This window comes from Hippocampus zosterae, chromosome 1 (assembly GCF_025434085.1).
Source record: "Hippocampus zosterae strain Florida chromosome 1, ASM2543408v3, whole genome shotgun sequence".
Taxonomy (NCBI): Eukaryota; Metazoa; Chordata; class Actinopteri; order Syngnathiformes; family Syngnathidae; genus Hippocampus; species Hippocampus zosterae.
In genome coordinates this window covers 35,056,168-35,073,852 of record NC_067451.1, presented here as the reverse complement: position 1 = coordinate 35,073,852, position 17,685 = coordinate 35,056,168, and the positions used below count along the sequence as shown (strand labels likewise).

General features: G+C 46.2%; 1 protein-coding gene across 1 annotated transcript in view; it reads left to right on the top strand.

Annotated features, from left to right (window-relative positions):
* Window positions 1-13,543, top strand: part of ankrd50 (ankyrin repeat domain 50) — a 40,857-nt gene extending 27,314 nt beyond the window's left edge. The window contains exon 4 of the mRNA XM_052058851.1: window positions 8,334-13,543. Coding sequence (XP_051914811.1) covers window positions 8,334-11,836 — 3,503 coding nt within the window. The 3' untranslated portion in view covers window positions 11,837-13,543. The remainder of the gene's footprint in view (window positions 1-8,333) is intronic.
* Window positions 13,544-17,685: the final 4,142 nt, after the last annotated feature.

The following is a 17,685-nucleotide window of genomic DNA, read 5'->3' as shown; positions in this document are numbered from 1 at the left end:
GCATGCCTCAGTTTCAGGCTGTTTCTCATCAGGGCGTGCGTGTGCGTGCGTGTGTGTGCGTGCGCGTGTGCTGGTAAAGGTAGATCCCGGGAGGTTAGTTGGTCGAAAAGTAGATCTTCGATCCAAAAGGTTTGAGCACCCCTGAGTTAGGATATTGTTGCACATTGACGATTGAACTGGTATTTTTAGTTCATTGGTGCGGATGTACAACATCTGGAATGGTTCGCAATGAACTCAAAACAAACTATCAATAAGTTCTACATCGATGATTTGCCTTTGAGCTAGAGAGTTCTTCATCTGTGATAAATCTCGGAGTGACATTTCAAATCAACAATACTGACCAGTTTATTGATATTGGAAAATGCGTGTTTACTTTCAACAAGAAACCCATTGCAGATTATGCCAGAAGAGCCAGTAAAAGCCAGAGATGTTAGTGAGAGGTGTCACATACAGAATGCAAGGTTAATCCGTAATTACAGCAAGCTGGAAAGACACCGACAACCAATTTCCACAATCGTATTCGTAAGAGGCCAAAATAACACTGCTTACTGTGTATCAATTTTTAGTTTTAGCTGCCTAATAGGGTGCACAAGCATTTAATTCAATAGGTCCAATTGGAAGGATGGGCATTTGACACTATTTTATGGCTCAATTCTGAATATTACCGTATTTTCCGCAATAAGGAATATAAGGCGCTCCTATTTTAAAACAGTTTTCATATATGGGGCATAGAATGGAAGCTACAATAGTGGCTGAGTTTGAGTTATGCATCCATTAGATGGAGCTTTGTTAAAGGGAATACAGTACAATACAATACAGCTTTATCTAGATTGCATGTTTCACAACCGCTGCAGCTGTAACAAAGAGCTTTACAGAACATTTAAAATACTACGTAGAAGAAATGTGAATATGAATCGATATATAAGGCGCATCGGATTATAAGGCACACTGTTGGCTTTTGAGTGCGCCTTACAGCGCGGAAAATACGCTACTAAGCCCTTCTCCTGCTCAAAGGGAACTGGGAGGCGCTGCATTCAACCACAACCCTAGCGAACAAATGTTACGTGATACGTGCTACTGTTCAAAGGGTTGGGGTATTTTGAAAGCTCCACATATTTTCTTAAGGAAAAGCCCTGTTTTGATTCATCCGAAATAGTCCACAGTCGAAATTCTGAATGGAGCAGTGGTTTTCACTTCAAATTTAAAAAGCGACCATTAGACTTTTGAACAGTAGCGAATAGATTGATCAGCAAGGGTCAAATTCGACTATCCAGAGCTGCTCCCATGTTGTTCTTATTCAACGCAAATTAGTTTTAACCGAATAAACAGCACCTTAAACGAATCCAGTGTGACACTCCTTTTCATCAACCATCAAGCAACTCTTCAAGGTAATTGTATCCGAGATGAAAATTTCCTTTCTCTAAGAACATCTAGCTCGACAATCAAAAATTTGTCTTGGTACAATTCCAGTCTCAGATTACACGTTCAAATGGAAATTTAACATTTGCAATGCATCCATCCTGTCGCACCAGTCTCATCAATCGTTTCTAGTGAACATGCATTTGCAATTCATGAAAGCACCGGCTTTCCAGCAGAGCAATACTTATTGGCCTCGTAGGTTATTTGAGTACTTGTCCACTTGCTCAGCTGTGCTGTTGAAAGAAACTGTGAGATATGACGATAAGTTTGCAATACGTCGGATTGACCAGGTGCACCCGCCTTACAGATCCGTGTCCCGCTGCATCGTAAATGAGCTCCCGTCACTCAAAAGTCGCAGGTCCGGCAGCTGAACTGTGTGTTGTACTTTGTGGAACAACCCAACCCTCCCGTTACCCCCATTTCCCTCCTCAGAACTGTTCAGTTACCCCACAACAGGTATGACTGGAAACGGGCTTGCAATTTCGCACAGGGCATGTTTGAGCATGAATGTCGCCTCCAACGCAACGTAATTCATTAAGTGGAACGATTTTGACGCAGTGGCACTAAAAAGGATTTCTCCAATCGTCTCTGCCTAAACAGCCGCAGAGAGCTTGGCAAACAAAACAATATCGCTCTCAGATAAACTAACCGCACTTCTCGGCAGTCCCTTGTGGTCCTCATAGTTGTGTCAAAGAGTTTGGCGCTCTGGTGTTTGCTGGAGCCCTGAGCGGCGCAGCTGTCGAGCAGACGCTGTCGCGTACGGCTTTGCCGGTGCATCTGAGGGCAAGCGGGCTTTGGTTTCTGTTTTCTTTGCTGATCCACTGACCTAAGACGCCTTCCCACAAAAAGGAATGCGGACGATTCGAGACGCTGCACCTCTTCTTACGACACTGTGCCACCAGTTACTCCGACGCACACATGCCCTCGGCCTCATTTGTAAATCTGGAGAATTTTTTTTTAAAATAATAATCTTCAATGCAAACAGTTGCTCCTTTGTATTTGGAGCTGTGTCTCCCGTGGCTGGCATCCAGTTCTGTAACAAGCAGCAGCTGGCGAAGAGGCCTTTTTACTCTGGCGCTGCAGCTCTCACACTGATGAATGTGGCATTTGTTGCTTGTTTCGCTGCCACTATTGTTCGGACCTAAAACCGACCACACAACTACTACAGTTGAGGCTTTCTTGACTGAACAAGATGGAGTTTTTGTAAAGGGTTCTTTAGCCAAGCTGTGCGCTGCATTCCTGGAAACTGTTTAAGTAAGATTCGGTCAGAAATATAGTCTGGACTGGCAGAAGCTAATGGAGGGTTTCCTACCGAAAATGAGTCACCGTTTGACTAGAATGTTCACAACTCATCCACATTTTCTTTGGTCCTCGTTTTTTTGCAGGTTCTGGCATAAAAAGTTGGGAACAGTGTACGATGAATTAATTTTCTACCATTCCGACCGTTTCTTCATTTGTTTTATATCTCTGGTCCAGATCTGTTTTCCATTCAATTATTTACTGTACTTGACTTTGCTCCTGTTAGCATGCATTATGGATGTGTGAAAGATAACCGCACATTCTGACTTGCGTACAAATTTGGGTTATGTCGCTGCTGTAGAATGGAACTAGTTTGTAAACCGAGAACCACCAGCCCACAGAAATCCTCAGTACTTTCTGAAACCAACACACAATTCTTTTGCACATGTTTTAACTGGCAAAGATTCTTTTTGAACGAATAGAACTGAATGTGTGCCAGGATTTTATTTTTTAAACAGTGTCAGGCACGTGCCATAATACTATTCACAAATTTTCAACGGCTTTCGTTTTTGCAATGTTCTTTATGATCTTTCAAAATTACTTTAAAACTAGACCGTGAAATCTTGACCCATTTGGAGGGAGGGGGGGGAACATTTCTAAATTGGGTACTGAGCTGCAAAGGTGTGGGGAAACTTGATGTTGCAGATTGCAGCAGAAACTAAATCTTCACGGAAAAGACAACCATGTATAGTGCCGGTCAACTTTCATGGTTTAAGAATTGATGTGGTGTAATATAACTTGATGAAAATGCAATTTTTGTACTCCCGCTTTAAAAATATATAGCAGTGGCTTGACTTCACAGCGGTTGCAAACTCCCACCTCCTCCGCCCGCCTCCAAGAGACAATCCTCTTAAGTGGTGCGTCAGTGACCACGAAATGTTTTGTCTGCGGCAGAAAGGCAATTTGATTTTGTTTTACCGAGGAGATATCACAGTGTGGCTCTATAGCAGGCAGTATGCTCACACGGGATCCCTCGGTGAATAAAACCAATTAAAATCCACTTCAAGGCAAAACATTACCTTTTCATCTTAGTCCCTTAATGGCCTCTTTCCCTCGGCTTAGCTTGTGGCTGTCCCAGCTGGCACAAACCAAGAGTGTTCGTAGAAGGCTACGGTCCAGAGAGTCAGTCATGTCAGAGTCTCACCGTCGGACTAAGTTCCTGTGGGATGGGCATCTTCAACGCAGTACACCACAAGTCCCACCTCATAGGACCTCAAAATCCTGAAATGTCTGAACAAAAGTAGATCAACTGTGATAGTCTCAACTATTTCTGATGAAAGCTAAAAGGACGAATGCCAAGTCAGCAATCTCCCACATGTGCCAACACTTGAACAATTACAACAACGCAATCTGCAACTGTTTTTCAGTCATGCATTTTTCCGTATTTCTCGCTGTTGTGATGGGATTGATTTTGCAGTTGGAACTGGAGCAAAAAGTCATGCGGATGAGGTAAAGAAAAGGAGGGGTCGGCCGGAAGGAAGAGCATAGTGCATACTCGAGGAAAGTGCAGTGCAACAATGAGCTGAAAGTGGGTTAGGGTCATCGGGTTTTTGTTGTCATGAACACTCACTGCTGATTGTGGGGAAGGTTATGAATGGTATCCTGGAAATGTGTCAGTTCCATTTTTGCATACACTCAAGCATAACACAAGAACTCAAATATTAGTTGTTTTTTTTTCTGTCCATGAACCGAAATGGTCTCAAGAGGAGACAAGAGCACATCCCTCATCTTGGATTGCTTGTCCTGAATATGACTACATGCGTGGGAACTGCCGCTTTGCTCCTCGTTTTTGCTATCCATCCTCCAGGTGTGGGTTCACTGAACCAGTGGGAGTAAAATTCCACAAGTCCACCGCTATCCAAACAGCAGTCTCAACTTTGGCAGACGTTTGATTCACGCTGCATCTCCCGTTTGAGCTAGATTACCAGTTAAAAGCAATCACATATACAGATGATGATGAATTGAAATGTTCATTCAATACCATATTATAGGGGGCCTCTGTGGCAACATAACCCGAGTTTCATTAGAAATATCGACTGTCTAGTCAAATTTACAGTAAATATATCTTTGAGAAACACTTCTGGTCCATGAATTGAAAAAATAACAAAATAAAAAATGAAGTACAGCGGTGATTGAACGTGCCTCATTGGGCCACATGATATGTTTTTACTAGAGCTGTAAAACGATGAAAATATTTAATGTGATTAAAAATGCAACTGTCATAATTAACTCAAATTCACTAAAAATTAATCGTGATTAATTGTGTGACACATTTTTTATCGTTTCTGAATTTCCTTTTATATATTTTTGTCCTATTTTTCCACATTTTAATGCTCTCATCAACATGGAATCATGAATCAGTTTTCTTTGTGCAGAATGCAAATATTTACTGAAATAACAATTTCGGTTTTCAATTTTACATGAACATTTTTCACTTGGAGCAGTTATTCACACATAATCTCTCACACAATATTACTGTCCATCAACAACAGTGAAAAAAATATTTTGTCACACAACATTCTTTTTATGGAATCAAAACAGAGCAATATAACATTATAAAGTGCACATCTAAGTAAGTAAACTAGTATTCTATTCTGCCTGTAATGGATTTAAGCCATGGTTGCATACTTCGTTTTTCTCAAGTTTGCTTTGAACACAGCAGTCAGGCTATGTTGATTCTGTTGGTCCTTGCGCGGAAGTCTCTCTTCCGCGCTAGAAGTTGTGTAGACATCATTTCGGATGACTACAGTTGGTTCGATGACAACACCGGAGACGTTTTATTTTCAGTATGGTCGCTACGACTGCACTGCTGAACTCTCTATACAGAGCTTGTAATGGAGGCTCTCGCTGGCAATCCGTTGTGGAGTCGTTTGATGCAATGCGAATGATTTCAGCTTGAGTCAAGCTGTGGACAATGTTGACAGGCTTGCATGCAGTAGCCATACATTTAGCTATGGCTTCAGCAAATGTGTTCTTTGTCGTGTCATCCATTTTCTTCGCTTTGAAATGATCCATAGCTGTCTGTCTGAGACAAGGGGGCGAAGTATTCACATCAGCTGTGTGCTTGGCCATTAAGTGGTATTTCAGACGGGCTATGATGATAGCTCAGTTTACGACTGCAAAACATACAGGTAACTTTGGTCTTGTCAGTGGAACAATCGGGCAACTTTTTAAAAGTAAACTTTCCATTCATAAACTCTTTAAGTATCCGTTTTTGGTGTCTCGCGCTGCCGTGGCTGGCAAAATAAACGTGTGTGGACCTGTGCAGCGCGCTTGTCGTTTTGTTTCTGGTTTATTTATAGAGCAACGTAACATCCGCTGTGACGTGTGCCGCGTTAATCTCGCAAGAAGAAAAAATATTTAATGCCAATAAAAACTCGCTAAACTGACAGCTCTAGTTTTTACACCTTTGCTCACATTAGTTTGTCGTGCGCAATTCATAACCTCATGAGCTGAGATATTCTCATGACGCAATTACATAAAAAGTCAATACAGTCTACCTCGATAGAGGCAAATTTGTACAGTGACACCAGAGCCAAACGGCATAGAGGGCTCATACACGCCTGGTAAAAAGTGGACGAACGATGTAGGACAAAATAATTGCAGTCTGTGGACACCAGGACTTGTACAAGACAGCCAGCTTCCAATGCAAGCCAAAAAGGAGCAGGCGTAGGCTACTTGGCGTTGCTGCTAAATTAGTGTAAGGGCTCGTTTTGCTCCATCTTCTGATTGAATTGGTGACAGAGTATCGATTTCTTTTTTCTTTTCAACCCGAAAATATTCTGATCGCTGATTGACTTATAAAAAACTTTGTAAAGTGTAAAGCCGACTGCATACCAATTACTACTTTCCTGTTCGCCAGGACTTTGGTGCAATCTTGTGGATTCTTAGAAAGAGCACAAACAAAGTGAAGACATTAATTTCCATACTGCAAACTGCATAGAAGGATGTTTACGCGATTAGATATTGGATCACTGGACCTCCAATTTAAATTTGGATATTTGTACATGGGAAAACGTTCTCTTCCACAATGTTTATGGAACACACTCCATCCCCCAGTCAATTCTTCCAGTCCTAGTGGCCCTCAACAGCGTGAGAATTGTCAAGGAAGGAACGCAGAAATGCTCTCCAAAGGGCACCCCTCAAAGATGGCTTAAACATGCAAGAAAGTGCATCTTGGAGGAGGCCGTTGTTTGGCTCTTTACCTCTCCAGAAAGTAATTATTCCAACAGACAATCATTAGGCCTCATCTCTCTCTGAGCAGATGGCCTGCGAGAGAAGTGCGTCGAGCGCAATTAGCGAGGCGATGGGATGTTTCTCCCACCCCTTGCTCATACTGTACGTCAGCTCCTTGAAAACAGCTCATGTCCTGCTCTTAACCTTTGCACCACCAAATATGAGGCTCTTGAGTCAAACAATATGTTTTCTTTTAGCAGGGGATACTTATTGCTTCACACCAGTCTTCTTACTTCATATGTCTATGTGTATCTGTTGGCGTGCTTTTTGTTTCTGCCAGACACATTTCTCACATTTTATGGCATCCTTGTGGATTCTTTCACTGGAGTCGACATTTCAACTGTCACGTATGCGCGTGCTGCTGTTTAAAATAAATAAATAAATAAACCTCCACAGTAAGAGTACTCTGTGAGTTTACTCGGCCCAGATTTGTTTTCCCTTCACTGCTTATTGCCGAGTTCAAAGCTAACTGCTGTTTGATGGTCTATCCTGCCAGCAGCCAGAGGGATGACGCGCACATTTCCTCCGAAAGGATGTGTTTTAGTCTTAGAAAGCCTTAGGAAATTTAAGATTAGCTGACCCTAATTATCCGAAAAGTACAAAATCAAAGGCTCGGTATAGGATAAGATTTTAAAGTTAGCCTTAAAATACCGTAACAGTTGGTTTGTTAAGATCACTGATTAATAAGCTACGATGCATCCGTCCATCCATTTTCTGTAGTGCTTGTCCTCGTTGGGGTCGCATGTCAGCTGGAATGTATGCCAGGGTACACCCCGAACTGGTCGCCAGTCAACTGGCAGACACACAAAGAAAAATAACCATTCACATTCACACCGATGGAAAATTTCGAGTCTTCAATTAACTTGGGAAATGACAGAACACTACGCAAGCGCAGTATGAACATACAGGATGGCTGAAGCAGAGATTCAAACACCAAACCTCAGAACTGTGAGGCAGACGTGATAAGCACGAGTCCACTGGCTAAAAACTGCACATACAAATGAAAAACAAAAGCTGTTCTTTTCCATGTCAAGTGGATCACCCTTAATTTGACGACTCCACTACGTAGCATTTTTGTCAAGGTGATGGGGTGCAGATGTGATGTGATGTACTATTTCGAATGCGTCAACATGTCCAGATTTCATTCAAAAACGTGAATGTGTAACACATAAAACATGGAGATTATTGAACATTTCCTGAACAGTATGATTTTGGTAAATTAAAAACAAGCTAATAAAAATGTGACACTCCCGGGATTGAGAAAATCCTAATAACTTCCATATCCATTTAAATCACAAGGGTTCAAGCTGGACGAAAAAGCTTTCATGGCAAAATACTCTTTTCCATTAATCTTAATGTACTTTTTTTCTTACACTTAGGGTTCCGGAAAATCAGCCTGGATGATCTGCGTAAGGCCTACATCGTCAAGGATGTGCAACAGTACATCCTCCACCGCCTGGATCAGGAGGAGGCCCTAAGGCAGCATCTCACCAAGGAGACGGCAGAGATGCTCAACCAGCTCCACATCAAGAGCAGCGGGTGTTTCCTCTACCTGGAGCGAGTGCTGGACGGCGTGGTTGACAACTTTATCATGCTACGTGAGATCCGCGACATCCCCGGCACGCTGAATGGCCTCTACCTCTGGCTCTGCCAGAGACTGTTTGTCAGGAAACAGTTTGCCAAAGTCCAACCCATCCTCAATGTTATTCTGGCAACGTGCAGGCCCCTCACAGTCAAGGAATTGTACCACGCAGTCTGGACCAAAAATACCACCCTGACAATGGAAGAGTTTCAGAAAAAGATGGACATCCTCTCCAAGTTGTTAGTGGATGGTTTCGGCAGCACCAAAATCCTTTTCCACTACAGTTTTGCAGAGTGGCTGCTGGACGTGAAGCATTGTACACAAAAATACCTGTGCAATGCTGCTGAAGGACACCGGATGTTGGCTATGAGTTACACCTGCCGGGCAAAGCAGCTCAAACCTCGCGAAGTGCAAGAATTCGCACTACACTTAGTGAATTCCAATTTGCAGATGGAGCCGTTCAATCTGGCACTTTGGATGGTCTGGAATGGGACACCTGCCAAAGACTCTCTGACCACCTCCATACCGAGGGAACAAGAGGTTTTGCAACTTCTAGTCAAAGCCGGCGCCCACGTGAACAACGAAGATGACCACGCTTCGTGTATCGTACAACAGGCCCTGGAAAGAGAGGACTCCATACGGACTTTATTGGACAATGGGGCCTCTGTCAACCAGTGCGACTCAAGCGCCAGAACTCTGCTCTCCAGCGCGGCGTACAGCGGCAACCTTGATGTTGTCACCTTGCTCATCTCCAGAGGGGCAAACATGGAGCTGGAGGACAACAATGGACAAACGGCTCTCACTCTCGCCGCCAGGCAGGGTCACACCAAAGTGGTCAACTGCCTCATTGGCTGCGAGGCCAACATCAACCACACGGATCACGACGGCTGGACAGCGCTGCGCTCGGCCGCATGGGGCGGACACTCGGAGGTGGTGTCCGCTTTGCTGTATGCCGGCGCCAAAGTGGACTGCGCCGATGCCGACGGCAGGACAGCTTTGAGGGCAGCCGCTTGGGGGGGGCATGAGGACATCGTGCTGAACCTTCTTCAGCACGGTGCTGAAGTCAACAAGGCCGATAATGAAGGAAGAACAGCCCTCATCGCTGCTGCGTATATGGGACACAGGGAGATAGTGGAGCACCTCCTAGACCATGGGGCAGAAGTCAATCATGAGGACATGGATGGTCGGACCGCCCTTTCGGTCGCAGCTCTCTGCATCCCCGCCAGTAAAGGCCACGCCTCTGTTGTGAGTCTTCTCATTGAAACGGGGGCAGAGGTAGACCACTGCGACAAAGACTGCATGACTCCTCTCCTGGTGGCCGGCTATGAAGGACACGTAGATGTCGTAGATCTGCTTCTGGAGGGCGGTGCTGACGTAGACCACACAGACAATAACGGACGTACCCCGCTCCTCGCGGCTGCATCCATGGGCCATGCATCTGTCGTCAACACGTTGCTATTCTGGGGCGCAGCGGTAGACAGCATTGACAGCGAGGGAAGAACGGTGCTAAGCATCGCATCTGCGCAGGGCAACGTGGAGGTGGTTCGGACTTTGCTGGACAGAGGTCTGGATGAAAACCACCGGGACGACGCAGGCTGGACGCCACTGCACATGGCATCCTTCGAAGGACACAGGCTAGTGTGCGAAGCCCTGATCGAGCAAGGCGCTCGTTGCACGGAGGTGGACAACGACGGCAGGATACAGCTGATACTGGCCGCACAAGAGGGACACTACGACTGCATCCAAATCCTCCTGGACAACAAGGCGTGTATAGACCAGCGAGGGTACGACGGGAGGAATGCTCTCAGAGTGGCGGCGCTGGAAGGTCATCGCGACGTTGTGGAGCTACTGCTGAGCCACGGTGCCGACATTGACCACAAGGACGCCGACGGACGACCGACGCTCTACATACTGGCGCTGGAAAACCAACTGGCAATGTCAGAGTACTTCCTAGAGAATGGTGCCAACGTGGAAGCGTGTGACACAGAAGGCAGGACAGCCCTCCACGTGTCCTGCTGGCAGGGCCACTTGGAAACTGTGCGGCTGCTCATCAACTACCATGCTGATGTCAACGCCTGTGACAATGAGAAGCGCTCTGCCCTCCAGTCGGCCGCCTGGCAAGGCCACACCAAAGTTGTGCAGTTCCTGATAGAAAACGGCACACGGGTCGACCACACATGCAACCAGGGTGCAACGGCCTTGGGCATTGCCGCCCAGGAGGGTCACATCGAAGTGGTCCAGATACTTCTTGAAAACGGTGCCGACCCAAACCACGCCGACCAGTTTGGACGCACGGCAATGAGGGTGGCGGCCAAAGGCGGCCACTCCGCTATTATCAAAGTCTTGGAAAAGTATGGAGCCACAACTTTAAATGGCAGTAATCCGTCACCTGTGCACACCATGGATGACAAAATGACGGGTAAAATGCAGTCGCTCACCATAAAATCCAGTAGTTCCGGCAGCACTGGTGCGGGAGATCTGCAGTCAGTGGGACGCGGTCCCACCAACGGGCCCGTCCACGCATTCAGTTCCCCATCGGAATCCCCCGACTCTACTGTGGATAGACAGAAATCGGCGCTGTCCAACAATTCGCTCAAGAGCTCCAAGAACTCATCTCTGAGGACCACGTCGTCCACAGCCACGGCACAGACGGTTCCCATCGATAGCTTCCACGGCATGACCTTCACCGAACAAATCCAGCAGCACTCGCTACCCCGCAGCCGCAGTAGGCAGTCCATCGTCTCGCCTTCCTCCACCACAAAATCCACTGGTCAGCAGCCACCGCCATCGCCGTCCAACGAATTTGACTGGTCGCTGCTGAAACCCGGTCTGAAATCGACAAAGGGAACCAAGATCGTAAACGGCACCGCAATTAGCAAAGGAGGTCCGGACAAGAAAAAATCCAAGAATGGCGGCTCCACGCAAGGCCAGGTACTCGAGTACGAGATGACTCAAATGGACAAACGCCTTGCTTTCAATAATTCAGTCGCCATGGGCCCCCATTGCAAGGTGGTTATTGGCAGCTCGGCCCAGCAAGACCAGCTCTTCATTCACAAACAGAGCTGCATTGAGAAGAAGCGCAATGGTATCATGACCAACCCCAACTATCACCTACAGGGTCACCAGGTCTTCTTGGGGCGGGTGTCAGTTCCCTGCGCCCCACAGAGTCGAGGCCAGCACCAGGACATCCTAGAGAGCTACCCCGTTGGCGACACGGAGCTAAGCCTTAAACAAGCTCTCAGACTGCAGATTGAAGGATCGGAACCCGGCTTCAACTACAAAAAGGAAACCCCTTTATAGTCGGTGTCACAAACAGGTAATCAGCACATTCACAACGACTCTTTTTTTTTTTTTTTTTGTCAGTGCTGGATTGCACGAAGAATGTTCTCCAGCTGGACTGTTGCCTCCCTGTGAAACACGGGAATTCTTCCTGAATGCCGGCGGCCACAAACGTGCCAAAGCAACTACGTTGGGAAGATCTCAAAAAGTAGAAACCTTACAAGGGCGTTGATCGGTTGCTTCCTCGAGGCTTTCTGTGGACTGATACGCAATGTGCCTACATTCTGTTACAACCTTCTCTGTGCGAAACTATCATTATAATTTAATATAATGCTATTTAATGAAAAAAATAAGTGTATGCACTTTGGAAAAAGTCAAATGACAGATGTGCTTTTCTTTTATTTACTCTGGAAGTCCATCCTTATTTTATTGGCAGTCTGTGACTATTCTTTTTCATTGTTTCATGGGTGTGTATTGCACATGAACACCAGGACATTGTATCAATAGGCCGCCTTTTTCTCCAAATATTCTTTTCCGTTCCGTGTTCAAAGCAGTCCTGGAAATTTGCGGGCATATTTATTTTGGAAAAAAGCCACTTTTTGTTGCGTTCCGCTCTACCATGGTGCTGTTGTGTTCTGGACAAGTTGCCTGCAGCTATTTTTGTTGTTTCATGACAAAAAGGGTAACGAAGGTAAATTTTGTCCCCATGGGATTTCTTTTCAGTTGTGTTTTTGCATCTTTTTTTTTTTTTTTTTGCAACTGCATCAGAATATTTAAATATATCCACGGTGTTATTGTGTCCGCATTGGTTTGGTGCTAAACTAAACTCAGTCCTGTTGTGTGTAACACTGTCAAGGAATCAAATGCGAGAGACACAGGAGGGGCTGAAAAGAGAGTTCGGATTTTACTCTTGAAAGCCAACGTTGGAAAAAAATAGTCAATCAGTCAAAATGGGACAGGAAAAAAGGGAAAAAAAAACATGTTTTTCATTAAGTCTACAGTTACAGGCTGTGTCATATTTTTGCATCATGTAATGCTTTTTTTTTTTTTTAACCAGGGACGACAATGATAGCGACCTATCGCATGTGCAAACACCATCAGTCCACTAGGAAAACAAAACAAAAAGTTTGCAATCTTATCACTTCAACAGCTCAGTGTTTTCTCTACTGTCTTGGGGTGACCGGGACTGTAAATATCTCACTATGTACATTCAACGTTTATTTACTTCCTGTATCATATATGAAGTTAATTTTTTTCCACCCATGTATATTAAAAATGCTTAATAAACATATTTGCTTTACTGCTGAAAAAAAACAAACACTTCTTGTCTTTGTTCACCTGATGAGAAAAAACAACTTCGGGTACTCAGACACTAACGGCTCAGTCGTTAGCGGAAGTCGCCGCAAGCACATTGTTTTCCAAAATCCATTTTGCCATTTTAAGGCTAATGTGATAAAATTATTTTTAAATTACATTCGGCAAGGCTGCTTCAGTTCTACGGCACATTTAATACACAAGTGTTTCTCATAGTTATGAAACATTAAAAATAAAAACTGAGGAATTTTACAAAGCAAAGCAATTAAAGTAAATTTGCGAAAACTGTTAAAAGAACATACGACACAAACGGTTTTGGAAAAATTGACTATAAATGTGCTCTCAAAGACCTTAATCATATGTAGTGTTGCCATAAATAACTTCCTTTACTGATTACTGGACTTCAACAGGAACTTTCAGCAGATGCGAACAATTCTGCTTCAAACTAAAATAACTGATTTTAACAATACATTATTTTTAAAAATAATAAAAACAGCCCTTTTGACTCACCATAATTGTTCATACTGAATATACAACAAGAAATTCATCGAAGAAGAGGCAAAACAGTTGCCTTGATTTAACTTTTTGGAGATTGCCTTGATGTGGATGACTGACAAAAGAATGAGCTAGCTGCACATTGGGATTTTTTAAAATTGATATTTGATTATGAAAATAAGTTTAAAATGGCATTGACTATGATGCTATTAGGCTAGCTACCTTTTAATATAGCCAATTGTTTCTATACCCAGAAAAAAGTACTGCATAGCATTGTAACTACGACTCCTTTCGATGCTCACCAGACTAGTCTCGTTCACAATCGGAGCGTTGCATTTTTGTGTGACCTTTTTTTTTTTAATAAAATGGTTGAACTGCGAATGATGGTGTTAATAATTTCTAATCCGTATGGTCCGAAGACATGGAGCTAATGTGTCCTTCTCGTCGACCCATTTTTTTTCCCCTCTGATGTTCCACTTTCTGATTAGAAGGCGAGGTGAATCAGCCCCCCACCATTCTGTATCCCAGCTGTGTGTGGGGACATGCGCGCGCACACACATACACAAAACGATGCGTCATGCGGCACTTTTTGTTCCACCTTGGCCAATCGCTAAAAGTGGATTAAGCTCCAACTCTGCAGGACTCTTTGCTGCAAGGTACTTAGCAACAGAGGTGGAAGAAGACCTCACGTGCAACACCTAAGGTAGAAGATGGTTGTATTTTAAAACAGATGGGTAAAAGTACTAGAACTGATGAACTGCATTGAACTGAATCTTTGAGTACAAAGGTAAAATGTAAAAAAATAAAATAAAATTCTACTCAACTGTACTCCAATGCACTGATGACCTTTAAAAAGACAACAATGCCCAAGTCCCATTTAACATTCTGATCATATTAATATCATTCACTTTTAGTTAATACATTTCATACAATGTCATTTTAGTTGAGCATTTTTCATATCCATCCATCCATCCATCCATCTTCTACCGCTTATCCGGGACCGGGTCGCGGGGGCAACAGCTTTAGCAGGGAAGCCCAGACGTCCCTCTCCCTAGCTACTTCTTCCAGCTCTCCCCGGGGGATCCCGAGACCTTCCCAGGCCAGCTGGGTGACATAGTCTCTCCAGCGTGTCCTGGGTCTTCCTTGGGGTCTCCTCCCGGTGGGACATGCCCGGAACACCTCACCAGGGAGGCGCTCAGGAGGCATCCGAATCAGATGCCCAAGCCACCTCATCTGGCTCCTCTCAATGTGGAGGAGAAGCGGCTCGACTCTGAGCCCCTCCCGGATGACCGAGCTTCTCACCTTATCTCTAAGGGAGAGCCCGGACACCCTGCGGAGAAAACTCATTTCGGCCGCTTGTATCCGGGATCTCGTTCTGCCGGCAATGCGAACCAAACTCTGACATCGGTGGTATAGTGACCGAACAGCCCGTATCAGGGGGTTCGGTACCCCATACCCACGAAGCACCCCCCACAGAATTTCCCGAGGGACACGGTCAAACGCCTTCTCCAAGTCCACAAAACACATGTAGACTGGTTGGGCGAATTCCCACATACCTTCGAGAACCCTGCTAAGGGTGTAGAGCTGGTCCACTGTTCCACGGCCGGGACGAAAACCACACTGCTCCTCCTCAATCTGAGGCTCGACTTCCTGACGGACCCTCCTCTCCAGCACCCCTGAATAGACCTTACAAGGGAGGCTGAGGAGTGTGATCCCTCTGTAGTTGGAACACACCCTCCGGTCCCCCTTTTTAAAAAGAGGGACTACCACCCCGGTCTGCCAATCCAGAGGCACTCTCCCCGTTGACCACGCGATGTTGCAGAGGCGTGTCAACCAGGACAGCCCCACAACATCCAGAACCTTGAGGAACTCTGGGCGGATCTCATCCACCCCTGGGGCCTTGCCACCGAGGAGCTTTTTAACCACATCGGTGACTTCAACCACAGAGATAGGAGAGCCCACCTCAGAGTCCCCAGGCTCTGCTTCCTCCAAGGAAGGCATGTTGGTGGAGTTGAGGAGGTCTTCGAAGTACTCTGCCCACCGGTTCACAACGTCCCGAGTCGAAGTCAGCAGCGCCCCATGCCCACTGTACACAGTGTTAGTGGTGCACTGCTTCCCCCTCCTGAGACGTCAGATGGTGGACCAGAATTTCCTCGAAGCCGTCCGGAAGTCGGCTTCCATGGCCTCACCGAACTCTTCCCACGCTCGGGTTTTTGCCTCGGCGACCACCGAAGCTGCGTTCCGCTTGGCCAGTCGGTACCCGTCAGCTGCCTCTGGGGTCCCACAGGCCATAAAGGCTCGATAAGACTCCTTCTTCAGCTTGACGGCATCCCTTACTGCTGGTGTCCACCAGCGAGTACGAGGGTTGCCGCCACGACAGGCACCAACCACCTTACGGCCACAACTCAGATTGGCCGCCTCAACAATAGAGGCACGGAACATGGTCCACTCGGACTCAATGTCCCCCGTCTCCCCCGGAACATGGGAAAAGCTCTGTCGGAGGTGGGAGTTGAAACTCCTTCTGACAGGGGATTCCGCCAGACGCTCCCAACAAACCCTCACAACACGTTTGGGTCTGCCAGGACGGACCGGCATCTTCCCCCACCATCGGAGCCTACTCACCACCAGGTGGTGATCAGTTGACAGCTCCGCCCCTCTCTTCACCCGAGTGTCCAGAACATGCGGCCGCAAATCCGATGACACGACCACAAGGTCGATCATCGAACTACGGCCTAGGGTGTCCTGGTGCCAAGTGCACATGTGGACACCCTTATGTTTGAACAAGGTGTTCGTTATGGACAGTCCGTGACGAGCACAGAAGTCCAATAACAAAACACCACTCGAGTTCTGATCGGGGGGGCCGTTCCTCCCAATCACGCCCCTCCAGGTCTCACTGTCATTGCCCACGTGAGCATTGAAGTCCCCCAGTAGAACAAGGGAGTCCCCAGCAGGAGTACTCTCCAGCACACCCTCCAAGGACTCCAAAAAGGGTGGGTATGCTGAGCTGCTGTTTGGTGCATATGCACAAACAACAGTCAGGACCCGTCCCCCCACCCGCAGGCGGAGGGATGCAACCCTCTCGTCCACCGGTGTGAACCCCAATGTACAGGCACTGAGCCGGGGGGCAATAAGTATGCCCACACCTGCTCTGCGCCTCTCACTGTGAGCAACTCCAGAATGAAAGAGAGTCCAACCCCTCTCGAGAGGACTGGTACCAGAACCTAGGCTGTGTGTGGAGGCAAGTCCGACTATATCCAGCCGGAACTTCTCTGCCTCACACACCAGTTCGGGCTCCTTCCCTGCCAGAGAGGTGACATTCCATGTCCCAAGAGCTAGCTTCTGCAGCCGAGGATCGGACCGCCAGGGTCCCCGCCTTTGGCTGCCGCCCAGCTCGCATTGCACCCGACCCCTTTGACCCCTCCCACGGGTGGTGAGACCATGAGAAGGGGGGCCCACGTTGCCTCTTCGTGCTGAGCCCGGCCCGGGCCCCATGGGTGTAGGCCCGGCCACCAGGCGCTCGCCAATGAGCCCCACCTCCAGGCCTGGCTCCAGAGGGGGGCCCCGGTGACCCGCGTCCGGGCAAGGGAAACTGAGTACCATCGATTTTATTTTTCATAAGGGGCTTTTGTGAGTCGTGCTTTGTCTGGTCCCTCACCTAGGACCTGTTTGCCATGGGTGACCCTGCCAGGGGCATAAAGCCCCAGACAACTTAGCTCCTAGGATCATTGGGACACACAAACCCCTCCACCACGGTAAGGTGACGGCTCACGGAGAGGCATTTTTCATATGACTAATGTAATTGTTACTTCATTTAATGTGGAATAGCATAAAACAATTTCATTCTAGTCAATAATTGGAATATCATGTCATTGAAGTGATTTCATAAAATCAATATGGTTTTGGTGAAGGAATTTTAACAAAATTGATTTAATTTTTGCAATTCCATGTAACAATGGCATTTTACATTTCAAAATGGGGTAATTCATATCATTTTAGTTCATTGATTTTAATAATATAATTTCAGTCAATTCAATATTATTCATGGCATTTGACAACTGAAT